General features: G+C 43.3%; 2 protein-coding genes across 9 annotated transcripts in view; both read left to right on the top strand.

The window, feature by feature from the left end:
* DNA2 (DNA replication helicase/nuclease 2) overlaps nt 1-20,150 on the top strand; it is a 49,577-nt gene extending 29,427 nt beyond the window's left edge. The window contains exons 11-21 of one of the 2 annotated variants that reach the window (XM_067552634.1): nt 7,979-8,095; nt 8,188-8,297; nt 9,634-9,743; nt 10,478-10,702; nt 13,276-13,469; nt 13,566-13,655; nt 13,747-13,948; nt 15,344-15,433; nt 16,050-16,232; nt 16,945-17,091; nt 18,854-20,150. In XM_067552634.1, the coding sequence (XP_067408735.1) occupies nt 7,979-8,095; nt 8,188-8,297; nt 9,634-9,743; nt 10,478-10,702; nt 13,276-13,469; nt 13,566-13,655; nt 13,747-13,948; nt 15,344-15,433; nt 16,050-16,232; nt 16,945-17,091; nt 18,854-18,910 (1,525 nt within the window). In that variant the 3' untranslated portion in view covers nt 18,911-20,150. Of the gene's footprint in view, nt 1-7,978; nt 8,096-8,187; nt 8,298-9,633; nt 9,744-10,477; nt 10,703-13,275; nt 13,470-13,565; nt 13,656-13,746; nt 13,949-15,343; nt 15,434-16,049; nt 16,233-16,944; nt 17,529-18,853 lie in introns of those variants that run through there. The other variant, XM_067552633.1, reaches the window with a different exon arrangement.
* Nucleotides 20,151-25,757: 5,607 nt separating this feature from the next.
* Nucleotides 25,758-27,378, top strand: part of RUFY2 (RUN and FYVE domain containing 2) — an 80,618-nt gene continuing 78,997 nt past the window's right edge. For all 7 annotated transcript variants that reach the window (XM_067552627.1, XM_067552626.1, XM_067552628.1 and 4 more), the window contains exon 1: nt 25,758-25,885. In XM_067552627.1, the coding sequence (XP_067408728.1) occupies nt 25,882-25,885 (4 nt within the window). In that variant the 5' untranslated portion in view covers nt 25,758-25,881. The remainder of the gene's footprint in view (nt 25,886-27,378) is intronic.

Raw genomic sequence — 27,378 nt, 5'->3', positions numbered from 1 at the left:
GTTACAAAACCTAGACTGGTGGTGGAACCCCTGCATGGAATGTGTGGGAGTACCTTTTTCTGCATCTCGTCCCTTTCTGTCTGGTGATGGATGCCTCAGTGATGGGCTGGGGAGCTCATCTAGGGGCACTTGGGACCCAATGACTCTGGTCCCATGCGGAACTCCTACTTCACATCAGCGTTAAAGAGCTGAGAGCAGTGTGTCTGGCCTGTCAGGCTTTCCAAGCTCACCTGAAAGGCAAGAGAGTATTGGTCCTGACAGACAACACAACAGCGATGTTTTTTAATACACAGACAGGGTGGAGCACACTCCTCTCCCCTATGCCAGAAGCTCTCAGGCTATGAGACTTCTGCATCACCCAATCAATACATCTGGAAGCATCCTACATTCCTGGAGTTCAGAACATGTTGGCCGACAGCCTCAGCAGGTCCTTCCTCAGTCACGAGTGGTCAGTCCGCCCCGATGTGTTGAGCAGTGTCTTCTATCGGTAGGAACCCTCTGTGTGGACTTATTTGCCCAAAGGCTCAACTGGAAGTGCCTGAAGTTCTGCTCCTTCCAGAATCACAGCCTAGGATCCATCGCGGTTGTGTTTCTTATCCCATGGACAGGCCAGCTATTCTACACCTTCCTTTCTACTCTGCTCGTCCACAAGGTTTTGCTGAAGATCATGCAGGAAAAATCTGCTGTGATTCTAATAGCCCCAGCCTGGCCTTATCAGCACTGGTACACCTCGCTCCTTGAACTCTCAGTGGAAACCCCCATCACTTTACCTCTACTTCCGAACTTGATCACCCAGGAGCATGGCACCGTTCAACATCCCAATCTGAAGTCCCTTCACTTCACGGCATGGAAACTCCATCCAGCTTCCTCCTTGGCAGCAGAAAACCGTCCACTAGGGCCACTTACCTAGTTAAGTGGAAGAGGTTTTCAGTTTGGGCTGCCCAGAAGGACATCTCACCCACATAGTCAAGGATAGTTTGAATTGATGACAATCTGCTACATCTGAAACAACAAGATCCATTGGCATCATCAGTTAAGGTCCACGTGGCAGCCATTTTGGTGTTCCATCCCTGGGTAGCAGGCTGCTCGGTCTTTGCTAACCCAGTAGTTTGGTGCTTTCTGAAGGGCCTGGACAGATTGTACCCTCTTAAACACCAGCCAGTTCCCCAATGTGACCTTAACTTTGTATTGTCAAGACTGACGGGACCACTTCTTGAGCCCCTGGCAACTTATTCAGTCCTCTGTCTGTCCTGGAAATTGGCTGCCTTAGTGACTATCACTTCGGTCAGGAGAGTATCTAAGCTCAAGGCGCTTATGTCAGAACCTCCCTATACAACTTTCTTCAAGGATAGGGTTCAACTTTGTCCTCACCTGGCTTTCCTTTTAAATGTGGTTTCCCAGTTCCACGTGAACCAGGACATATTCCTCCTGGTTTTTCTACCTGAAACCACATGCTAATGGTTGGGAGCGTAAAGTGCATTCACTGGATGTCAGGTGTGCCTTGGCCTTTTATATCAAAAGGACCAAATTGTTCAGGAAAACGACTTAGCTCTTTGTAGCAGTAGCAGATAGAATGAAAGAACTACCTGTGTCTTCTCAAGGCATTGCTTCATGGATCACTTCATGTATCATGACTTGTTACAACTTGACGAACATCCCTGCCCAGGAGATAATGGCCCCTTCCATGAGGGTACAAGCATCCTCTGCAGCATTCCTGGCCCAAATACTGATCCAGGACAGCTGTAGAGTGTCAATGTGATCATCTATTCACACTTTTGCCATTCACTAGGCTATTACCTCGGCACGCCAGAAGATGATACTGCCTTTGGCAGAGCAATGCTTCAGTCTGTGAAACTTTGAGCTCTGAGCCCTCCTCCTACAGTCTTGCTTGGGAGTCACTTAGTTGGAATTGACATGAGCAAGCACTCGAAGAAAACATGGTTACTAAACTTCTGTAACTTTTCTTCTTCAAGTGCTTGCTTATGTCCATGCTCAATTAGATATGTGTGCGCCACATGCACTGGTGCTGGAAATTTTTCCTTAGTGGTATCTGAAGGACCGGTTCTAGTGCCCTTTGCAGCAGCACACGTATGCACCAGTATATATGGAGATGCTGACCCCCTCCCTCTCAGTTCCTTCTTATCGCCTGTGACAGTGCTGGCACACTCTTGCTACAGCAAGCTTCTTCCAACCCACTGGACTTGTGTTCCTCAGGTGTAAAGTTTTAGTTTAAAAAAAAAAAAAAAAATTAGGTAGAGTTAGTTTCGTTTGCCCAGAAGCAGGGCATGCGCCAGTCTTTCGGTTTCCAACCCTTTGCTTCTTGCAAAAGGCCTATGCCAGTCAATGACTCGCACCAGAGCTGTTTAAAGTATTAGGGAGAGGCTCACATGCAGGAGAAATGTAGGATTTGTAAAAGTTTCTGGCCCCGTACCAAGAAGGACCAAGACATTAGATTAAAGGCGCTTTTAATGTAGTCAGTGCTTAGACCGGCATCAGAGCTGGGCTGGTCAGACTTGACGCCGAGTATGTCGGCTTTGGCGTGGAATGTTCCCCTCTGCCCCCCAACGCCGTCATCTTCCTGGCACTGATTGACATCACTGGTGCCGAAGAAGAAACCAAAGAAGGTGCACGCTCACCGGTGCTGAGAGAGAACAAAAAAGGCATGGGACACTAAGAGACCCATGTCAGGCCGCCTGTCTCCACAGAATCTCAGGCATCCTCACCCACCTGGTTCTGAGCCCTAACCCTGACCTGCTGCTGACTCCTGGGAGTGGCAGGGGTCCTCTGCACCTAGTGGTTCCCACCATGCTGGAAGCTTCCCAACCTCTTGGCCGTCCCAGTGCCCCAATGCCTTGAAAAGGAAGGCTTCTGCACCGGGTCCAAGTACCATCTTCATCTGTGGGGTCTTTGAGGAGGAAACCTGCGATAAGACCCCCTGCAGCGTTCCCTGACCCTGAGACATCGGTCTCCAATTCACTAGCATTCTCCAGACCTGTGATACTGGTGTGTAGAATGACACCGTGGGTGGTTGGACTCCTGACACAGGTCTCCGGTACCTCAGCACCAATCTGCAGAGGAATGGTACCAGTTCCTGGAATGCTGCTGGTCTCCTGATCTCCAGCACCGGTCTTTGGGTTCCCAGCACAGATCTCTGGCTTCCTAGCTCCAGTCTCTGAGCCTATACAGGAAGCCCAAGGACAAGAGCCGATCATGAGATGTGAGGCGTACGGGCTTCCAGCATTGTTTCCCAGCACTGGAATGCCCATGCTCCATCTATGGTGCAGGCCGGCTTCAGTACCCCCATGGTCATCGAGGAGCAGTTCGAACTTGGAGGGGGAAGAGGTGATCCTGCCCAAGGGACATTTTGCAGCTATGGGCTACCTCATGACACCCCCAATGGGGATATCGCCACAAGGCCAATGGGCCCATGTCATGGCAATTTTGGAACTTGTGGGGTTTCCCCCCGGCTACAGGTTCCCAAGGACATTCCCTGTCCGGAGCCTCGGTGCCATGGTCATCAGCAGCTGCTTGCCTGGCACCAACCCTGAATGTTGAATTAGACCAGGAGGAGGGCCCTTCAGCGGACCCAGAAGAGGCTACCTTAGCTAGGGAAGAAGACTCTGATCCTCTGCTCATGCCAGCCTCATCCTCCTCCTCACCCGACAAAGCTGTGGTGGGACCTTCCACTGCGGTCCCACTTGATAACTTTAAGGCTCACCAGGAGCTGCTCGAGCAGGTAGTGTCAAACCTAGGGCTCAAGGTGGAGGACTAAAAGAACCCGCAGATAACCTGTTTGGCATCTTGGCAGCAGCAGCCCCATCAGAGTGTCCTGCTGGTCCATGAGGGTGTGGTAAAACTTGCAAAGACCCTGTGGCAGATTCCTGCCTCCCTGCCTCCAACATCTAAGCGGGCAGAAAAGAAATACTACATTCCCGCAAAGGGTTTTGAGTGTACCTCCTACACCTATTTCTCCCAGAATTGTTGGTAGCAACAGCAGCCAACAAAAGGATAGGCAAGGGCAGGTGAGTTCTACCCTGAAAAATAGACGCAAAAAACCATCTTTTCGGGTGTAAAGTTTATTTCACGACAAACCTGCAGTTGCGCATGTTAACTAGCAAGCCCTTCTGGGCAGATATGATTTTAACATCTTGCAGTCCTTGGAGAAATCTTCAGACTCCCTGCCACAAACCTCCAGACAGGAATTTGAGGGTATTGTGGAGGAAGGAAAAGCAGTAGCTATAAAGCTTCCCTTCAGATAGCTTCAGATGCAGTCACCTGCGGGGACCAGGTGGACATTATGCTGCATGGGCTGAAGGACTTCAGGGCCATGTTACGTTCCCTGCGGTCTGTACACTCCATCGTCCGTCAGAAGGCACGTCGGGCCCCAGCAGCTGCAAAGGTTTGGGGGCCAGCCTAGAGAAGAGCCCTACAGGAGGAAAAGCAGGGGCTATAAAAGACACCAGGGCCAGTTCCAGGCAGCAGCTCCTCTATCGGGCTCAAACTGTTACCACGCTGGGAGCAAACCAACTATTTGAAGATGTGCCCAAGGGCGATCTACCAGCCATTTCCCAGGATCCAGACTCCCTATTGTTTTCACACCGCCTTGCTCCTTTCCTCCCGGCCTGGGCTACCATAACATCAGACTAATATGTACTCAAAACAGTAGTAACTGGGTATACCCTTCAGTTTACCTTGCTTCCATCCACCTTCCCTGTCCCTCCTCAGAGACCCTTCTCATGAGCAACTCCTGACACAGCAGGTACAAGCACTTTTGAAAGTGGGAGCAGAGGAAAATGTTCCTCGGGAACTGAGGGGGAAAGGATTTTATTCCTGATACTTTCTAATCCCAAAGCCAAAAAGGCCCATCTTGGACCTGCAAGATGTCAACAAATACCTCAAGAAGTTGAAGTGCTGCATGGTCTCTCTAGCCTCCATCATTCCCTCTCTGGGTCCAGATGACTGGTATGCTGCCCTTGATTTAAAGGATGCCTATTTCATTATCTCCATCTTCCAGGGCCACAGGAGGTTCCTACGCTTTGTGGTCAGCAAGCAGCAATATCCGTTCTCCCCTTTGGCCTATCCACACCGTGTGTATTCACCAAATGCATGGTGGTGATGGCAGCCTAGGTCAGGTGGCAGGGCATACAGGTCTTCCCTTACCTGGACAATTGACTCATCAGGGGTCACTCAAGGATGCAAGTCCAACGCAGAATCGAGGTTGCCCAGCCCATCTGCCAAGTGCTGGGTCTGTTAATGCTCAAATCGGTCCAGAAGATAGTTTTATCGGTGCAGTCCTGGAATCTACCCAAGCCAGAACGCTCCTACCGGAAGCCAGGTTCCTGGCCATGTTGGAACTCTAGCCCGAGTAAGAACCCACCCTATCACCACTGCGAGGGTATCCCTCAGGCTACTGGGTCACATGGTGACCTGTACTTACGTGGTCCAGTATGCCAGGCTGCACCTCAGACTCCTGCAGATGTGGCTGGTGATGGTGTATTTCCAACCCAGGCATCATCCACACATAGTCCTTACAGTCCTTCCGCTGGTACTCACCTCCCTATCGTGGTGGAAAAAGCCACATCATGTGATGGGATGGGTACCTTTTGCGGCTCCGTGGCCAAAGTTGTTGCTTATATCAGACATCTAGGATGAGGGGCTCGCCTTGGTACCCTCAAAACTCAGAGCCTGTGGGCCAGGGACAAACTGACATTACATATCAATGTCAGAGAACTCAGGACAATCCAACTGGCATGTGAAGCATTCCTGCCTCAACTCTCAGGCAGGGTGGTTCAGGTACTGATGGACAATACGGCCTCAATGTACTATATCAACAGGCAAGGGGGAGCCAGATTTCTGGCCCTTTGTCAAGAGGCTCTTTGTCTGTGAAGCTTCTGTGTGGCTCATGACATTTACCTGGAAGCCATGCACCTTCCAGGAGTCAGGAATCCTTAGTGGATTGCCTCAGCAGGTCCTTTTCCTCTCGCCACGAGTGGTCCTTGCACATGGAAGTGGCCATCTTCATCTTCCAGAGGTGGGGCACTCCCTGAGTGTACCTGTTCGCCAGCAGGTGGAACAAGAAGTGAGCAGCTCTGCTTTCTGCAGGGACTAGAGGCTGGCTCACTGACTGACGCCTTCTTTCTGTGTTGGTTGGATGGCCTCATGTATGCTTTCCCGCTGATACCACTGATTCACAAGATCCTCATAAAAATCAAGAGAGACCGAGCACGGGCTATTCTGATAGCCCCGGCATGGCTGGACCAGCACTTGTTTGGGATGCTGCTCGATTTATCTGTGGCCTGCCCTTGGATGCTTCCGTGATAGATGGACCTTCTCTCTCCGGACCAGGGCCGGATGCTTCACCTGGACCTGGCCTCCCTATACCTGACAGTGTAGATGCTCCCTGGCTAAGCCTGGAGGAGCACTCCTCCTCTGCACAGGTCCAACAGGTCCTGTTGGGAAGCAGAAAATCTTCCACCATAGTGTCAGACCTGGCGAAGTGGAAGCGCTTCACCTGCTGGGCGGCTCTTCGCAATATCTCCCCATCTAAAGGATCTATTCAAGCTATCTTGGATTACCTGCCCTATTTGAACCAAGAGGGGTTGGCCTTGTTGTCAGTCAAGGTACAACTAGCGGCCATATCGGCTTTTCATCTCCCTGTTCAGGGTAGAACAGTCTTCTCCCATGAGATGACAGCCAGATTCCTCAAAGGCCTGGAACAGCTCTTTCCGCCCGTGTGAGACCCAGTTCCACAATAGGACCTTAACTTGGTCCTCTCCAGGCTTACTGGGCCACCCTTTGAGCCTATGGCATCCTGCTCCCTTCTGCACTTGTCTTGGAAGATGGCATTTTTTATGGCAGTCACGTCGACGGGACGAGTTTCGGAGATTAGGGCTCTAACCTCTGAGGCCCTTTACACCGTCTCTTACAAGGACACAGTCAAGCTGCGGCCACACCCGGCTTTCCTGCTGATAGTGATTTCTCAGTTTCATATCATTCAGGCTATTTTCCTACTGGTCTTCTTTCTGAAGCCCCACAAACTCCAATAAGGAGAGGCGTCTCCACGCTCTTGATGTCAGGCCCTAGCTTTCTACATTGATAGGATTAAACCTTTTTGCAGATCCATGCGGCTCTTCACTGCAGTCGCCAAGCAGATGAAAGGACTGCCAGTGTCATCCCAGAGAATTTCATCCTGCATCCAAGCCTCTTATGAGCAGGCAGGTCTCACATCTCCAGCTTCACTCATGGCTCACTCAACTAGAGCACAGGTGTCTTCGGTGGCCTTCGTGGCTCAGGTCCCAATCCAGGACATCTGTAGAGACACTACCTGGTCTTCAGAGCATACATTTGCATCCCACTATGCCACTGCACAGCAGGCCTGGGATGATGCTGGCGTTGGCAGAACGGTGTTGTAATCCGCACGTCCATGAACTCCTGCCCACCTCCAGGGATACTAAGGGTAAGTCATCTAATTGAGAATGGACATGAGCAAGTACTCGAAGAAAGAACGATTACTTACCCTCCTAGCTGTTGTCCTTCGAGATGTGTTGCTCATGTCCATTCCAAGACGCACCTGCCTACCCTTCTGTCGGAGCCAGCCGGCAAGAAGGAACTGAAGAGATGGTGGGTCGACAGGGCCCTTTATACAGTGCCATGGAGACACGACTCCAGGGGGCACTAGAGCCAACCCTACAGGTACCACTAGGAGAAAATCTTCTGGCGAACTGTGCATGCAGGATGCACACACTTACTTGGAATGGACATGAACAATACATCTTGAAGAATAGTAGTTACAGGAGGTTAGTAACCTTTTTTTTTCTCACCTTGCTGGCGTGAATGTGGAGCTATTGTTTCAGGCTACCTGCATATGTCAGGCAACATAACTGATGACAATGCAGTAATAGGACTTCTATAAGCAATAAGCAGATGTTGAAGCAAAAGCAATTATATTCCTGCTTATTATTCCTATTATGTCTTTCAGGAACTTGTCTAAGCTCCCTAAGAACACTATATTTAGGTTAGATCATGAAGAAGGAATTTCTGGTATTGATACCCCCCTAGGAAATCTTTCTAAACTGATGGAGAATTCTTCTGCTAGGTTTGTAGAATTGAATTGCTTTCAGATCTTGTTTAGTGATTGTATAAATGTTCTCACTGATAGTAATTTTGTCTAATTCTTTTTTTTTCCAGTGAAAAACTTCGTAACTTAATAATTGACTTCCATAAACCACAGTTCATCCAGCACTTGAGCTCTGTTCTTCCCCCTGAAGCAAAGGAAACTGTTGCAAACATTTTAAAGGGTACACATTATATTTAACTCCTATAGCAGCAGCTTACATTTTTCTATATTTTTTGTATAACTTCTCATATACATTGACTGATGTAATCTGTTTAGAAATATATACATTGATAGCAAAGCACTTGACAACTTATATCAATGAAGTGTGAGCCTTTCCACCTGCAGGCTCAGATCTGACCAACTCCTACTTGCTCTTATTCCTACTATTAAATTATTCATAAACTAGTAAAAAGTGTATTTCTTGTGCACTTAAGCTCTTTGTTTCTTCCTCTTGTAGGCTGCTGGAGGGAGCAGGTTCAAGAGACCTTTCACTAAAAACACCCTCTTACCAGCCTGTAACTGTGAGAACAAACAACACAAGTGACCCTGTAGGGTCTACCTTCCATAGAGGGGCAGAGGGAGAAAATCTGTCAGATAATTTGGCCCCAAATCACCAAGGCTTCTACATCATGACCAACAATGGAAGCAAATATGTAGCCACTGTGAAGACCTGAGTTAGTGTTATCTGTAGTGTCCAGGTGTTTTTAGGGGTAGCCCTAGATAAAGAACCTTGTAGTTATCTAGTCTAGTGGCTTAAAAAATGTATTATTGTGTTGAGGTCTGCATCAGATAGGAACTGACACAGCCTCCTGGTTGACTGCAAAAGGAGTAGGTGGAACAGGAGGAAGAAGAGCTGTGTGTACTTGAAAATTCAGAAGCAGTAATGGGTCAAGAACGATTCTAAGACTGCAAACACTCTGATAAAGGTTGAAGATAATGACTTCTATAGAAAGTACCCTTGCAACACCCATCAATGTAAACATTTCCTCCTGCTTATCAGTTTCAGCTGAGTTTTAACTGGGCTTCATCTAGGCCAGGTAGCTTGCAAATGTTTTCTACTGGGAAAGTCCACTCTGTTCTAATGTTTCTCAAGTATAGAGATGCAGGTCAGAGCATCTTGCTATCTCCCCTAGAATCAGTGCATCCATGTTGAACAAGAGTGACAAAATAGAAACCCGTATTTAAGATCTTGTGTAGAGGAAGAAATAATCGTTTGGGATATTGCTGAGAGTAATATCTGTAGAAAAGCCCTCTAAGCTATTATGATTAATTTACTTCTGTTTGGAGCCAGGATAGACAATAAATACCTTCTAGTCTTCATTTCAATATTTTAAAATAAATTCTTTAGATACTATTTATAGTATTAAAATAGTGTTACCAAAACTTAAGCGTTTACTGGTGCATAATTTATCTTTTTGTTACGATGAGGGGTTTTTAATGGGGAAGGAGAACTAGCAGTTCAGATTGCTTATAGAATTAACTACAAATATTTCATTTTTTTCTTTTTCTAATTAAAGGTCTGAATAAGCCTCAGAAACAGGCGATGAAACAAGTGCTGCTTTCAAAAGATTACACGCTCATCGTGGGTATGCCTGGAACAGGAAAAACTACTACAATATGTGCTTTAGTAAGGCTATAATGTGACCTAATGTTGGAAGTAAATTATGTATTAAGGCTTGGAGGGCAAGCATCAAATAGGCTGTATATGAAGCATCCTCTTCACAATTGAGATTTATACAGGACTGCTGTGTCATGTAAATTGAAATAAGTGTAGAGTCAGCTTAATGATAAAGAACATTAGTACTGATAGAACCACAAAATGTTTCCTGCAGTGTGGAATGTTGTTTTTTGATCCCCTCCCTCTTCTCCTCAGAGGTGGGTGATGACATATTGATCACTTTGCAGTGTTTTAATGCTATTAAAATCTTTTGGCACCAGACTACAAAAAATCTTCCAGTTTTGAAGCAGATCTGAGGTTTGGAAACAAGGACTTCATTAGCAGTAGATCTGGTGTGAGAACCCAAAGTTTTCTCTGCACTGGTATATTAAGTGCTGGTGTAGTTGCACTAGTGTAAACTCCTAATATTGGCCTGATTTACCCTGGTGAAACTTGCCCTTTGCAAATTGTGCTGCACTGGTGGGGGACAGAGGGTTTACATCGGTGGGTAAAATCCCACTGTAGACAAGAATCTGCTTGGGAATCTTTTCCCCTCATCTGACTTTTTGGCTTCTAGGTTGAACACCAATTTAAAAAAAATATATATTAATTATCCTTTTAAGAAAGGAATTATTGATTCCTATATTTGGGCTAATGTCTGGGTTTTTCTTTTTTTTTCTCTCCTTGCTGCTTTTAATTTTTAGGTAAGAATTCTTTATGCCTGTGGCTTCAGTGTTCTGTTGACGAGTTTTACACACACTGCTGTTGATAACATCCTGTTAAAGTTGGCCAAGTTCAAAGTAGGATTTTTGCGCTTGGGGCGATCTCAGAAAGTTCATCCTGACATACGGAAGTTTACAGAGGAAGAAATTTGCAGATCCAAATCAATTAAGTCAATAACTCTTTTGGAGGAGCTCTATAACAGTCAAGTAAGGAAAACAACTTTCAGTGGTCCTGCAGCATATTTAGGACAGTATAAATTAGTGTATCTGTTACAAATGCTGTACAGAGACAAAATTTATCCCAAAAGGCTCTAGGTCAGGGGTGTCAAACATTTGACCCGCGGCCTGGACACGGCCCACAAACCTTTTTGGTCCGGCCCCTGGCAGCAGCGCACGCTGCCGCGACATCTTGCGTCGTTGCGCACTGCTGTGAGATATTGCGGCATCGCACGCTGACACCAGAGTACAATGCCACGAGATGTTACGGTGTCACATGCTGCCACAAGATCTGTGTACGCTGGCGGCAGCGCGTGGAACGCTGTGTGTACGAGACACAGTGCTCCAAAAGGCGGGAGAGGGAGAGTGGTCTTGGGACATCGCGCAGTACTATCATTCTTAATCATTGATTGATTCTTTTAATCGTAAAATAGTAGTAGTTGTAGAAGTGAATTTACTGCAGTTTTTATGTTGCTGATATCTAGCAAATAAAATATAATACTAAAATATAATACATAAAAATCGTGCCTAGTGTTTCGATTTATGGTATGTATGGCCCACTTGAAGTACATTTAATTCAAATCTGGCCCCCCATAGCAAATGAGTTTGACGCACCTGGTCTCGGTGGTTCAGTGATCAGAAATGAGATCCTCTGTCATCAGTTTGCCATGTCTGTTGTGAATCAAATTACCATCTGAGTGGGGGTTTTTGGGCATTTCTTTTGCTTGTGTGAAATGAAATGAGCTGGTAGTCATGGTTCACTTTTATTTGATGTTCTGTTCGTATTGGAATAGTGCCTGAAGGTCTTTGACTGAGGCCCCATTGTGCTAGAGTAATACTATATATAATACAATATACACACTTACCACAAAGACAGTCCTTGCCCCAAAGAGCTTACAGAATGTGTCTAGACCACAAAAACTGCTGTTGGTTGTCTTGCTGGTAGTCTCCATAGGGAAGCAGAAGATTTAATTGTTATGGGAAGTGACTGACTTTTTCACCCTTGATCATTTCAAGAGGCAATTAATTGAGGCACCTCGGTTGTGGTGAGGAAGACTGCGCTGCATACATCACCATACATCACGTATCTTTTTTGAATTAAAGCCCGCTCACCGTGATGCTTCCTTGAGGTGCCTGGAGTTGAGGCACTTTGCTAGCATCTGCCCTTAGTGTGAAGAAGTTTGTGCCTGCCATGGGTCAGCACGGTCCACTGTTGCCACTGGCAAGAGAAGCACTCTTCTCTAGGCCACATGGGTCCCACTGTCATTCTGCAGGTTAGCAATAGGTACCCTCAACCCTTCCAAGTGTCCTCAGAACATTCAGCCCCTGGTCCACTGGACACTGGCCGCAAATCAGTGAATACTGCTTCCAAAGAAACAGTACACCCCAGTTTACCAGTTTCACCTCAGATAAGAGCTCTGCTTAACTAACAGCACTTATGTTTGATTTCATTTTAAATAAATCTGTTTGTTTCACAAAGCATAGCATTTCAAGTAATATCAAATAGAAATGTTGGAAACAAATGGTTACATACAAAAAAAACACCTGTTCGGAGCTTAGACTTAACAGGATAGTCTCATGTCTAGTAGAGTATTGCTCATCCAAAATGCTTGCTGCGCTTTATAGCCAGCTGGCTATGATCTTTGTTTCATGACACAATAATGCTGTCAGTTTGCCTCCTGGGTGAAAGATTCAGTGTCTCACATTGCTCTCCAAGATACACAGGATCAATCCTTTGTCTTGATTCATAAACAGGACATTCCATTGCTGTTTTTCTTCCTGTATATTTCCTCTCATAAATTTCACAATCTCTCAATTTACACCTGACTCAGTATGCACATAGGCATATAGTATGTTGTAAGCATTCAATACACAAGTGGCCAAACAGGGAGATAGATAGATGTCCGTTATATATCTTCCTGCGTGAAGGGAACATCTCTGAGATATGTCACTGCCTGGTGATCTGCCTTAACTCTATGACCTTAAGAGCATAATTTTCAATGTAGATACCTAACTCCTTAAATATTAGCCATCCATACATTTTGCAATGACTATGACTACCAGCTCTCTCAATAAGAGATCTCATATACCACCATTCGGTGAACTAGGATGCAGATATCTGAACCAGGGGAATCCCTGTACAACCTATGCGCCCTCTGCCAGTTGGCACCAAGTGGTTCCTGGGTCACAAACACCAATCTCCAGGGCAGTCAATCCATCTCCTTTCATAAGTTCCATATTATTAATATAATTTTAAAAGAGCATCCTAAACACCAGGCAAGAATGAATTATGAACGGGATGCTAGTCCCTTTACTCCAGAACTATTTTTGTAGTTGTAAATCAATATATAGCAAAGTTTTTTGGATTATGTGGAGTTTGAGAGCTAACGTATGTAAAACTCAGACTCCCAGTACTATAGGGTTATCAGGTTTTAAAAAAATACTGTAGCTTTATTTGATTAGAGGTCACAGACTTATTAATGTAGAAGTTGTATTTTAATAATATGAAATGGGAAAGGGGAAGAAAATGCCTTTTTATCTGTAAGATATGTCTGAATTTTCAGCCGGTAGTTGCAACAACATGCATGGGAGTAAACCATCCCATTTTTGCTCGGAAGCAGTTTGACTTCTGCATAGTGGATGAGGCTTCTCAAATAAGCCAGCCAATCTGCCTGGGTCCTCTCTTCTATTCACATAGATTTGTGCTAGTGGGGGACCATCAACAGCTACCTCCACTTGTACACAACACAGAAGCAAGGTAAGATTAAAATGCTATTGGAAAAATATAAAACGTGTATTGGGCAACAAGTGGATTTTCACAAGACGCTGACTTACATATCTGATTTTGTAACAGAGATCTTGGCATGAGTGAAAGTTTGTTTAAGAGACTAGAACGAAACAAGAATGCTGTTGTCCAGTTAACTGTGCAGTACAGAATGAATAGGTATTTAAAACTATTTCAGTTACAAATGATTTTTTAAATGTAGATTTCAAGCTATGACACTTGACACTGCTTTTGTTTTTAAACTCCTTAGTAAAATTATGTCACTAAGTAACAAACTGGTGTATGAAGGCAAACTGGAATGTGGCTCGGAGAAAGTGTCAAAAGCCACTGTTAACCTGCCAAACTTAAAAAACTTGAAGTTGGAGTTAGAATTATTTGCAGATTCTTCAGACACATGGTTGAAAGAAACACTTGAGCCAAACAATCCTGTGTGTTTTCTTAACACAGAGAAGGTAAACTTTGGTTGAATTCTTTCCTTTATTGCTGCGCTATCCTTCTTTCAAAATACTGTACTTTTTATTTTGATGTTTGTAGACCATATTTGCACTATAGTTACACTGTTTAAAATTAAAATTCTTATGACTTTTCCTTGTCAAACTTGTACAACTCATAGAATATAGGCAACAGTTTGTAGTCTTAAAAAGTTTCTTCCAGTTGAGTACACACTGTTCCAAACTTGAAGCTCTGCATTAACTGAAATTATTTAGCCAAGAGACCTTTCTCATCCCTGTTGTATGCTTACACTGTATAGTTACTGCTGTAAACACTGCACTTCAAGGTAAGCAGTCTAAAAGTCAGTTCAGAAGTCTGAGCATTGGCTATAGTCTTGAAATGTTTTAGCATCTTCAACATGGAATATCCTAGATAGTATATTTAAAGAAATAACATAACTTAATTGATACTGAGCCAAATCCTGCACTTCGTTACAAGCATGGAACATCCTTGATATTATTGGAAGTTGCAAATGTGTAACCAAATAGTATCCCTTTCTAACCCTTAGGAAACTCTGTTCTGAAGGTATTCCAGGGGCAGATAAGAGTTGCTTTGTGCAGGAGGATGAATATTTCCAGCAGCACCGCCAATTTTGATTCTCTGGTTGTAGGGAACTCTTCACAAAATCTTTGCTGATCTTTGGACTGTAGCCCCAATGTAATCAGCTTTGCTGTAGTTCTGTACCTATCCATGGGCTGGAAGCTAACTTGTGGAGTGAATAAATTGCTTTAGGAATGTGTGATGATCATTCATGGGGACTGGAGATGGAATTATCTCTAGGGTAGGAAGGAGGCTGGATTGGAACACTTCCTTCAGTGGTTGGGAAGAAGGATGAGTGTTGTGGGCAGAGAACTTTTATCCACTGTGCCACACTATCCACTGTGCCACACTGCTTAAGTCCTGTAAGGGAGATAGCATGGTGTAGTGGCTTCAGTTGAAGAGCACTTAAACATTTTATTTCCAAAGCTGAAATACTGTTATTCTGGAGAGTTCTTCCTGAGCACTGGTCCTAAGCCCAGATTCAGTTGAAAGAAAAAATCTGGTCTGCCTCCATTTTTCTATGGAGACAGAGAATTCCCACTGTGAAGACTGACATGGAGACTCCCAGAATGAAAAGTCACAGATAAGACAGAATTTTCATTGTCTGTGATCTTGGACAAGCCGGTTTGTGCTTCAGTTTCCCAGTTGTGAAACAGGGATAGCCACTTTGATAAAGCACTTTGCGGTTTTAGGATGAAAGCTGCTATTTCTGTGTTAGTAGTTTTACATGAGCAAGTATAATACAATTTCACTGAGTTACTGAACAAAATATAACTTGTTGCGTATAATACAGTTCATTTGACTTTTTTATACAGGTTCCAGCACCAGAAAAGGCAGAAAAAGGTGGTGTAAGTAACATGACAGAAGCCAAACTAGTACTCTTCCTCACCTCCTTATTTATTAAGGTATCTTTCTTTTAATATGATGTTTGGAGGGAGGACAAAATAATTATACTTTAACAATGGTTTGAAACCACTGCAGAATGGAAACCTATATGTTTGGGAATGTACTGGAACCTCAAGAGTAAACTAAAGGCAGGTCGAATGGCAGTCTGATGCCAGGGTTAGAATTTAAGATCTGCATTTTTGTCTCCTGCCCCCAGCCTGGCTGGGCTTGGAATGCATTGAGGCAGCATGTTTGGTCCTTGAAAGAATGGGGAAGTGCCTCTTTCCTCTTCAGCAACTTATAGAGTGAACTTGAGGGGTGGCATTGACTGACTTATTCTAGTGAGAGCTATGTTCAGCCTTTGAAGAACAATCAGTTACATGGGATCTCTTTAAAGTATTAAGTAAAGGGACAAATGAAGACTTGGAGGACCTCTTCTCTCCTGAAGTGCCAGGGTAGGCCAAAGTTTGGGGCCTGATATTAATTAATAATTGTGCTTAGAATGGCTTTGATAAATATCAGTCATATTCTGTAGCACTGGGAATTCCTAGAGGGTCTCTTAGTTGTAGAATGTACTCCAAACTAACCACGCTGCCAGGTTTTCAAACCACTCTTCTGCTTTTCCTTTCTGTTCAGGCTGGCTGTAAAGCTTCAGATATTGGTATCATAGCTCCATACAGACATCAGTTAAAGATAATCACCGACTTGATGACAAGCTCATATATCAGTACAGTGGAAGTAAATACTGTGGACAAATACCAAGGAAGAGACAAAAGTATCATCATAGTATCTTTTGTTAGAAATAATAATGATGGAAACGTGAGTGGATCATATCTGATTTAGTACTAAATTATTCAGACATTTCACAAAGCTGAGACTGCCGTAACTGGAATCCTTAAAATAAGACATTAATTAATACTTTTTAACTGTACGTGTATGAATATTTTAGTTATAATTACATATATAACAATTGCACTTGCACCGAGTGGCTAGTTAGCATTTACAAAGTAATAGAGGGATTAAAAATAATATTTTAACAAAAATGTCCTTAATTTGCTTATAGCATTAACAGTTTACTCAACAGTTTGATAGCATCCTTGATTATTTAAAAAAAATTTTTTTTAATTCAAATTTACTTTATACTGTTTGACTTTTTCTCATGTTTGAACAATGAAATAGACTACTGGGTTTCACTTTTGTATGTAGTGTTTCTATTCACTTTCATTTTTTCTCCTCTACTAGCATTTTGTTGTAATGTTTAAGCTGGAAAAATATACAAGAGTGATTAACGATGTTGTTAGAATTAAAATAATAATAATGGGATAACTTAACGCTGACAAACTTTTTAAAAATGATCTTACAAAAACTTAATTTGGAGCCAAATTTGACATGACTATTTCTTTTAGGAAATATATGCAACCTCCTTGAGATTTAAAAAATTGAATATGCGTTGTATTTTTAAACTCATTCATTCTTTTAAAAATTGGAATTTAAGGTAAGAGAAATAAAATAAATATATTTATTTCAACAGCTTGGAACACTTCTGATGGACTGGAGGCGTCTTAATGTGGCTATTACAAGAGCCAAACACAAATTAATCATGCTGGGTTGCGTTCCATCACTATGCCGCTATTCTCCTTTAGAGAAATTACTCTGCCATTTAAACTCTGAAGCCATGATATCCTTTTCCTAGGCAAAACTATATATCCTTATACGCTTTCTCCCTGTGTTGAATAACTGTGTTCTCCTTAGTTTTAATATTTGAATACATGATAAATTACAACAGTTGTTGAAACCACCCACTACTATTGAAACAGACTGGAATTATATGATGAGAAAAGGTATATGCTACAAAGAGTACTTTAAAGTGGTGGAGGGAATACTGCTACACTGAGGAGCCCAAGTTCTGTAGCGTGGGAACTGCAATTTGTCACAGGCCACATCTGACTTTTATATTTACAGTAAGTGTATATTAGAATAGACAACTTTAATACTTACCTATGTTTGTAACTTGCATTTTTGTCAACAGCTTTTCATTTAGTAGTGGATGTTACAGTGAAAGTCTGCTTTAAACATTAAAATATGAAACAGTTTCAATAAAATACTTTGTGCAGTGGTCCCCATCTCAGTGCTGTACAATTCCATGTTGATTGCAGTTAGCCCACTTATTCAGTAACTTACAGGAGTATGAAATAACTTAGCAATTGAATAGGCAGCATCTCAAGAAAAACAGGGAATACCTGTAAGTATTACAGCCTATTGAATTACAAGTCCTGTTATTCAGTATGGTCCTCCCCATTGGGTATTTGTGCCGTGAAGCATATTCTGTGTTCTTTCATGATTTGTCATCAACACCAGCAGTCAAAGGAGGCTGCTCAAATTCCATTTCCTTGAATGTTGGATCTTGTGTCTTTTAGTGTCAGGAGTTGTATCTGTTACTGAGCTATAGCAAATTTTGGGGTAAATGTTTCTCTCTTCAGGCCTTGATTTGCTACTATATGGTCACTGTATTATAGTGAAAAAAATCACTAATTAAACATTAAACAGGTATGCTTTGGGTCTAGCTAATAAGTAATTCCAAAATTGTTAATGTGTCTTCCAGTTTGCTCTGTGTAAAATGAAAAGAATTTGCAAATCAGCTTTGATTAAGGGCTTGTTTACACAGTGTGGCAAGGTGTTCTAAAGGTGTGTGATTTGTAAAGCACTGTAACTGCACTTGTAGAACTTGGTGATGTGTGCTAAAATTGGTCCAGGCCAAATCTGAGAGAGTGGTGTTGTGACCCCATCATCAGGCTGCAAAACTGGGGAGCTGGGCCCAGCCCCCTGGGATAGGATCTGCTGCTGCGTGGTGAATGCAAGGCCCCTCTACCCTGGGCCTCCCCTTCACGCACTGTGTGTTTGCCAGGGCCTAGTGATAGGCTAATCTGACTCTGGACATGGCAATCCATCTAGAACCTTCCTATGACCTAGACATACTATTGGGGAAACACAAATAAAACTACACTTTTTAACATTTTAAACTAAAACTACATCAAAACAGGCCTTTATTTAACCCTATTTTTCTACCTGCCCATTTAATAGTCTGATAAATGTGGTTAGGATGTCAACTTTATACCTTCTTCAAACTTGTGGAGGAAGAGGGCATGTAATTAAAAGGATTTGTATTGATAGTACAATAATTAAAAGATCCCTAGAACTGAAAAAATGGTATCTTTATATACATAATCTCTTGTTCATTGAGTCTTTTTGCTAGACTTTGTCTCTTCTTAGAGTAATTAGAGCAACCTATAACTGCTAAAAGAGAGCACATGAAATGAAGATGGTATTATAATATGCCCGAAAATTACTTTGGACACAAGACAGGCCCTTAAAAAACTGTCTTTTGCAAGAACAAAATATTACCCAAATATTTGAAGTTTATTTTCCTTAACTTTTATTACATTTTCAATCTTCCATCAGGGGCACACGAACGTGTCTATCAGTGTAACCTCCTCTGATTGTAAAGATGAAGAATTTCAAGAAAAAAGTCATCTTGTTCATTCTCTACATATGCTGCTGAATGCAAATAATGATTTAGTAGACTATGGGTGCTGAATGCACCATGTAATCTGAATGGATTTGATTTCAGTATGGTTTCTCAAACTGTAAAAGTTTCTTTTCATCGTATTGCACAAACTCTTATAAAGAAAACAGGTCATTTTAATACTAGTGTGACACTACCTTATCAATAGCACAAAAATCTGCACTTCTTGAGGTACTAGATAGCTACTTCCATATTCCAGTTTCCTTTAGATATATATTTATCTTTAGATGTGAAAGCACAGATCTTCGTGGGAGATTAGAAATTGCTTCTTGGTCACTTGGTTCAAATAATAGACACTGCTTAGAGTGCAAAGAAATTTGGGACCATTTTTGTTTTGCAGATTTTAAAATGTAGTTCATACATAGAAACTTCCTTCTTTCTTGCAAAACTTTATTAAGATCGTGTTTTTGTGCCCACTAGAAAATAGGAGGAAGGAGTTCCCTCTTACTTTTTTCAATGCCCATTCTGTTGCTTTCTCTTTAAAGTCTGCTTCTACACGTAAGACCATAGCACCCTTTTGTTTACCTACATAATTGAATTCCAGACTTCTCACACTGACACAACTTGATAACTTACTCCATACTCCACTAGTTTTTGGATACATTCTGAGAAATGTGATGTTGATATACCTATTCTCCTTTTAAGAATTCAAGTATTTTAGCAAGTGGTGAAAGCTTTTAAAAAACGTAAGGGGTGAAACCTTGGCCAACCTTGAAGTCAATGGCAAGACTCTTTGACTTCAGTGGAGCCAGGATTTCATATGTAGTACTGGCTTATTTTGGGAGTTGTTGGGTTGAGGACAGAATTGCAGCTTAATGTTTAATAAAATTTACATACTCAGGTTCTGTTCCCTTAAATGATGCAAATTTCCCTTTACTTGATACAGTATAAGAAAGCTAAAATAGAACTACCTCATGCTCAACACTTTAATTTGCTATTAACTAGAAAATTAATTTGTAGATTTTAACTTTTGACTCTTCAAAAAGACATTAATGCTGTTCATTGTATTTTTTTCCCCCAGATTTCTTTTCTTTAATGTCAAAGCTGTGTGCAAAGAGTTGTTCATAAAAACTTTATACGTCAGATATGGACATTTTCAGTTTTAAAATTGTTCACTAATTTTTGTAATATTTGTAATAAAAATTTGCTAAATTTCGTTACTATTGCGGTAGTTATGACACTACTCTAATCAAACAAAACATCAGTATTTTCAGTTGAAACACTTAGACACGATGACTTACTGTGTAACTGAACTTCTCACATAAGCTACTGTTTTTTCAATAGACAACCTAGGCAGCTGGTCAAAATATACTTTGAGGGGGCTGAACCCACTGCCCACAGGGGGAGGTAGCTCCTGTTCTGCAGGTCTGGACCTGGTTCCCCCTTATGGCCTGTTGGCTCTCGCTGCTTGCAGATTCAGAAGAGCGCACCACAGCGTCACTTAATGTGCCTGTCCACACACAGGTGATTCCTCCTCTTCCACAACATGCACCCAAACCCCTTTCCTGGCCCTGGAGCTGCTACACAAGCTGGATTGGGTGGTGGGGTGGCTCAGAAAATAGAGTAGGTCAAGCAGAGTCCCTTTGAGCCTTAGCAACTTGCTACCTATGATAGGCACAAAAACATTTGAAGGTGGGAAAGTTTAAAACGTATAAAAATATCTGCTTCCAATACTTCAGTAAGTGTGCTGGACAATCTGATATATCTTTCCACAGAATTTTCCTTAATTTTTGACTTGTCATTAATTGTGCTTATCAGTGTTCAGAAGTCAGATAAGTTAAATATTATAAGCCAAATCCTCAGGTGTTGTAAATTGACATAGTGATTTACATCAAAAGAGGATCTGACTCTATTATTGATAACATAATACTGATTTTGATTAACTTAAATGAAAAATTTGTAAAATGGCTCCCTCACTTATGCCTGATTTTTATGCAGTGTAAGGGTAAAAGTCTGTCATCTCTTCACCCACTAGTTAAAATATTCTCTCTTCAGGAAGTGGAGTTTAGCTGAAACTAAGAAATATCTACAGATAAAACTGCATTGAGCTGGAATACATAGAAATGGAGAAAATATACTGACAGAAAGGAAAATATGGGATTCATTAGAAAACTGCCTTTTAGGACCTAACACATTTAGGAGTGTCTTGGTGTTAGAATAACAATTTAGGATTTAATTTAAAAAAAAAAACTTAATATCCAGTTTTGGGTGGCATCACTGTGTAAGGATACACAGCTAAAGTGAGCTAAATTCAGCTCAATTTCTAATGTAGAAACTAATGCCCTGATCCTGGAGTAAGATCCACTGTTACAGAAAGGCAGGAATCTCTAATAGATCAGATGCCAGGATTAGAACTTAAATCAGGATTTATTCTATACAAATGAGATCTTAGCATGGCGAAAAAGCTGTTAGCTGACTAAAGTGGAGTGGAATTTCCAGAGAAAGGACCACTTAAAACTGCTACTGCTTAAAGTGCTGTCCCTGTGGCACACCTACAGGGGGAGATATCTCAAAGAACTTCCGTTACTGCACAGAGTGAGTAACTTTGTCTTCTTCCTGAAGCTGCTTCTTCCATTCCATTTCTCGCCTCTCCTCTTTCATAGGGGTCTGGCTGCAGGAAGTTAAACTGGGCGGATGAGATGAAGTTTTTGTCGTCTGGCTACATGTGTGGCTGTTGTTTGGATTAGACTAATAAAAAGCTACTTTAAAAATGAAGATGTTCCCATTATCTCTTTTCTACATACATTAGTTTAAGGTTCCTTTTAGTAATGTTTCCAACTGTGCAGTGTTGGATCTTGTTGCATGGGTCTGACATTAACACCCAGCAGGTCTTTTAGAATGTCTTCGGATAATCAGTGTCCATAGTCAGATTCTTTAATCCCTATTTTGAAGTAAAGCAGTAATGTCCTTTGTTCTGTACCATGACCCCTGATGATTAATTAGTTCACCCATCTGACTCAAATTGCTATCCTTATTTTATTTATGGAAATGCCAATACCTCCAAATAATCATGATATGTCAAACTTGCTCATAAATATCTGAAAAGAACAAAATTTCTAGGAAAGAAAGTATCTTTTAAGATACAGCTTTCTAATAAATACAGATGTTCAGGTGTCTTGCAATTTTATATAGGAACAAATGACAGGTAAAACTGCAAAATGGATAAAGGCCCTAGAAGAGCAAACTTATTTTTTTGGAGAGAGCCATTTATAAATGGGTGTTCTGACTTTCTTAAACATTTTAAGTGTTTTAAATGGAGAATAAACACACAAATTGTTTGACTCGTCCTAACACTTAGGCTAACACTTAAAGATAAAGGCTAGTGCAAACTTTTATTCTTAGCATGATTATATCACTGCTGGACTATAGACACTTTTGTTGCTTCTCATCTGTACTTCATTATTTTAATATCTCTTCATGAATCTCCAGTCACCTTAAACTCAGTGTGGCTAAAGCTGAGCTTTTGATCTTTCCTCCAAGTCCTGTCTCCTGTCACTGTGGACATTACCACTATCCTCCTACTCATTTAAACCTATAATCTAGGTGTCATTTTTAACTTGGCCCTCTGAATCCATGTATTCAGGCTATTTCTAAATCTTGCTGTTTATACTTGTTTAAAAATCTAAATTCCAGCTTTTTCTTTCTATTCACAGAGCCAAAACTTTCATCCTCATCATTTCATGTCTTGACTACTTCAGGTACCTCTTTGCTGGCCTGGAGTACTGTACCCTTGCTTTCCCTTAAGTCTATTCCAAACGCTGTTGCTAAAAATCTTGATTCATTACTCTGATCATGTCAACCCCCTCTCTGAGCACCTCCACTGGTTTCCTCCCCCCTTCACCTCTACTGCAGATCTCTCCGTCTAAACTAAAATCTCAGCCTTTCTAGCATCTTATAGATGTCTAGCTATCAGTTCAAGTTCAACATCACTGAAACAACTCTTAATCTTACCTCTATCCCTTCAGGCCCCCTTTGCTATCTCCTTTTTCAGTTACTCTAGATAGCATCACTATTTTGCTCATCACTCAGGCCTGTAAGCTAAGTGTCATCTTTGATTGACCTCTCTAGGGCCTCACTTTCAGGCTGTCTAAATTTAGCCTGTTCTGCATAATATCGCTAAATTACGGTCTTTCCTATCCATCCAATTAGCTAAAACTCAAGTCCAAGCTTTTACCTTAATTATGGCAACATCCTTTTCTCTGCCTTTAATAAATGCAATCTTACCCAATCATATCCATTCAGAATGCTGCTTCAAAGATCATTCTCTTTGCCAGTTGCTTTGAGCATATTATTATTCCTCTCTAGTGGTCCTCCTCCCATTTGGAACAAACACGTTACTTGTCTTCACTTTCAAGGCCTTTCACCTCAGTTCCCCACCTGATCATCCGGTTTCATTTACTATCCAGATGTCAGCTCCCACTTCCTCTCTGTCCATGATGGCAGCTTCCATCACCACTCACTTGTTAAATTTTCAAACAAATACCTTTGTGCTTTCTCCCATAGTGCTTTTCCTGGTTGGGAAGAGCTCCCTGTAACCAGCTGCAAAGACAGTGCTACTTCATTATCCTCCTGTGACACTCTTAGGGTGACCAAAGCGCAAGAGTGAAAAATTGGTATGGGGAATAATAGGCACCTATATTTTAAAAAAAAAAAAAAAAAAAAAAAGCTCTGAATATCGGGACTGTCCCTAATCAATCAGGACAGCTGGTTCCTCTAGACTCTCCTCTTTGAAACTCCTTTTCTTTGATGCCTACAAAAAATGACTAGTTAAGCTGCTGGTGCACTGAGATCAGTGGTGTACCGTGGGTGTCCAGTGCCCAGGGGCCAATGCTTATATTTGTGTGCACAACCCGCACCCCCTCATGTGCCCCCTGTGCAGGGCAGGAGAGGTCCCTGGCTCTCACCAGAGGGTGCTGCCTTGGTGTGGGGGAGGTCTACCTACAGGGGGTGACGGACTATGCCACATTCCTCCTGTGCCCCAGGGCCTTTCTGGTACTCATAGAGGCAGCAGAGCCCAGCACCGCTGCTGCCCTCTCATACTTATCTGATGCATGGTGCCTGTCTCGCCCACTCAGAGCCTCCTGCACCCCCTGTCTCCTGCACATCATGTAGGGCCCAGCCAGTGCCCGCCAAGCCAGTGCCTGGGGGCCTGGCCCCCCAATCGGTATGCCACTGACAGAGACCATGGTCTATCATGTTGACCAATATTATCTCATCATTTTCTTGTACTCACCTGTATCAGTTTCTTGGCTCATGTATTACACTTAAGTGTAAGCTATTTTATTGAGTTGTACGGCCCCTCCTATAAGAGGATAGTGGGGTGGGAGTAGGGTACGTAAGTGCTCTGGTAGTACCACTTCTAAATACAAGCTTTTTACATTTCAACCTCTTGGTAATTTACCCACCATCTAGCTTATTTACTAACCCTTCACAGGCTGACCCTATCTTTGCTTTACCAGCATTCCTAATCTTTAGTGCTTTGAGGCCTACCAGTCAGTTTGTCCTTTAAACATCTCTGAAGGCTTTTGCATGCTACCTTACAGCTGCCCAAAACTGAACTCCTTAATCAAATCTGATCAGCCTTTACCTTACCTTCCTTAACTTCTCTTTATAAGATACCTCTGCCACCCTGCTTACTCTGCACACTGCTGATCATGGCTGAGCAGCTGATGAGCTGTGACAATGCTTCTGATACCTTTTTTCCTTTTCCTGCTTTCTACCTCCCAAGGGTGATGCTAAACTAATTGATTTGAGGGAGCAAGGATTTTGTTACATGTAACCTATAAGGTGTGATTGTTTACCTTATTGAAACTGGATACAGCTGTTGTGAACTGCAACAAGTCTGTCAACAACTCTTCAGAATAAGAGATGAACTTTTTTTCAATAGCCATGACAACCCAGTCTCTTAACTAGTCCTTTGTTATGCTGTTCCTCAGGTATGCTTTCACTCATGGAAGGCATGAGAATTTTCTTTCACATGCAGCACTTGAGGCAGAAAGATGTGCATCAATTACACTTATTTATACTGTAGGTGGAGAGCCAGGTTGTATTTATACCAAAAAACTAGCTTATAGGCTAACAGTCTATCTTGGACTTTTCTTCAATTACTTTTGGCAAGAAGGAGGGGAGAACAGTTTACTGGTGCATGAACAAAATCTATTTGAAGGGTGAAACACTCTATTATGAAATATTTATACTACAATAGCACCCAAAGGCTGGGTGCTATACAACACATGTAACAATCCATTTCCTGAAGGGCTTACAATCTAAAGCTACAACAAAGGCATGTACTGTGCAATGCAAACTATGCCCATTTGTCAATACAAAATGAAATCTCACACAGTAGGTCAGAAATGGTACGTGAATGTGTAAGCTAAGAACTGAAAAAGAGGCTAACGTTTTCTCTGTAATGGTTGTTGTGAACCTCGTCTCTCGTGAGCCTATTACTGCAAGCCCTCGCAGGGGGCTGGGGCCGGGGCCAGCTAAGCCCTGTGTAGTTTGAGGCTATTTCTGGGGCGAACAGGCCCAGAACGGCCCGTCATTCCTCAGTGGTGGGGCAAAGGTTTGTTCTAGACCGCAATTTTGCAGCTCCAGCCCCTGTCGAGCAGAGGCTAATCTGTGTGGCTGGAGCATGGGGCTGGACGCGGGAGCTCCGCCCGGCGCTTAGCAGCCAGTCCCCGGTGGATGCGCTCCAGCGGGGGACGAGGGGAGGGGCAGGACCTCCTGCCGCCGGGGGCGCCGCGCAGTGCGGATTGTGGCTGGGGAGGGGCTCGGGGAAGGAAGGAGCCTGAGAACGAAGCGCTGGAGCAGTGCAGGGGAAGCCAGGCGGCAGCCGGCCCGCGCGCGCCGCTGAGCTACCGAGCCAACAGCGGCTGCTCCGTGGCCATGGGTAAGGGCGCCTCTGCTCCCCGCTTGGGCCCGGAGGGGGCAGAAGCCGGGAGCGGGCCCACCTGAGGCTCCCCGAGGCAGCTGTCGCTTCCCAGTGAGGGCGGGACGTAACGGGCGCGAAGCGGCGCTTCGGGCGGCGCGCAGCCCCCGCCCGGCAGCAGCTCGAGCCGAGGCGGCGGTGGGTGGGCGCGTGGGCCTGGCCGCCTCGCGGCAGAGTTTGGGGTGCCTCCAGCCGTCTGTGCGCGGCCAAGGCGGGGACGGTACGCGGGACTGGAGCCGCCTGCTCCCGGGGGAGGCTGGGCGGCTACCCGGGCACCCGGGCCCGCGGCTTCCAGCGGATAACAGGTCCGAGCCACACCGGGCAGTGCGGTGACAAAGGACCCGCCTCAGCCCCCGGGAGAGCCGCAGCCGTAAACGATGCTTGTGGGCCTGTGGGATGCGGAGCGGGAACCAGCCTACCCCGGCGGGCGGGCGGCGGGCGGCTGCTGTGCTAGGTGCTGTCTGGCTGCGGGGGGGAGCGGTGGTTGCCAGCCTCACGGGGAGGTTTTTGGTGGGGTGGGGTGGCTGGAGGATGGCGGAGCGATGGGAGAGCGTTGTCCGTTGTGACTGAAGGAAAAATAAACATGAATTGTTTGGAATGCTTTTCTGAGGAGACGGCTCTGCCTTTGCTCATGGTGACACTCCGTATAGAGTGAGGTAGAATGATAGTCCCAGTTGTGTTAAAGTGGGTTATGTGCGGGTTGCCACACTGATATAGAGCAACATGGTTTAATTAAAAAAACAACCCGACTTAAATCATAAAAGGGTTCAACTGAGTGGCCTATCTTAGTCTGGTTATGAAATGCCTGAACTCACAATGTGCCCATTTTGGAATGATGTGTAAATTTACAGAATTCAAGAAGTTTCCAGAAATGGTGTAGTTGGCCGCTGTCCAGTATTTTCTGTTGGCTCCCAAGGTCCTAAATCATGGTGACTGAAAAATATCACTATAAGCTGTTATTTTCAGTGACTAATCATGTTTCCTTCTGTGGATACTATTCCTATATGTAATGAACTATATCTAACTGCCTAGTAATGGAAACTGTATCCATATTGAAAGAATAATAACCTCTTAGATCCAAATCTTGCTTGCTTAATTTCTAAAAGTCTATTAAAATCAGTGTCATATATGTATGCAATGTAGTTGTAGCCTTGTCGGTTCCAGGCTATTAGAGAGACAAGGTGGGTGAGGTAATTTGATATCTTTTATTGGCCCACCTTTTGTTAGTGAGAGCCATGCAGTGCTCTTCAGGTCTGAGAAAGGTACTCCGTTTGCCTGTGCAAGGTGGAACAAATGGTTTAGCATAAGAAGTCAGCACATATTGTAAGGGACCCCTCAAGGTAGATTGGTCCATTAACATCTGCAGTCATAGGACAGAAAGAGGGAGTTATTGGGTTACAAATTGTTGTAATAAACCATAAATACTTTGTTTCTGTTCAGTCCATGATTTTTAG

The sequence above is a fragment of the Emydura macquarii genome, unplaced genomic scaffold (assembly GCF_026122565.2).
Source record: "Emydura macquarii macquarii isolate MOO-44397 ecotype Brisbane River unplaced genomic scaffold, CSIRO-AGI_Emac_v2 contig_1390, whole genome shotgun sequence".
NCBI lineage: Eukaryota > Metazoa > Chordata > Testudines > Chelidae > Emydura > Emydura macquarii.
The sequence above is the reverse complement of the archived record's forward strand: the minus strand, read 5'-3'. Positions and strand labels throughout refer to the sequence as shown.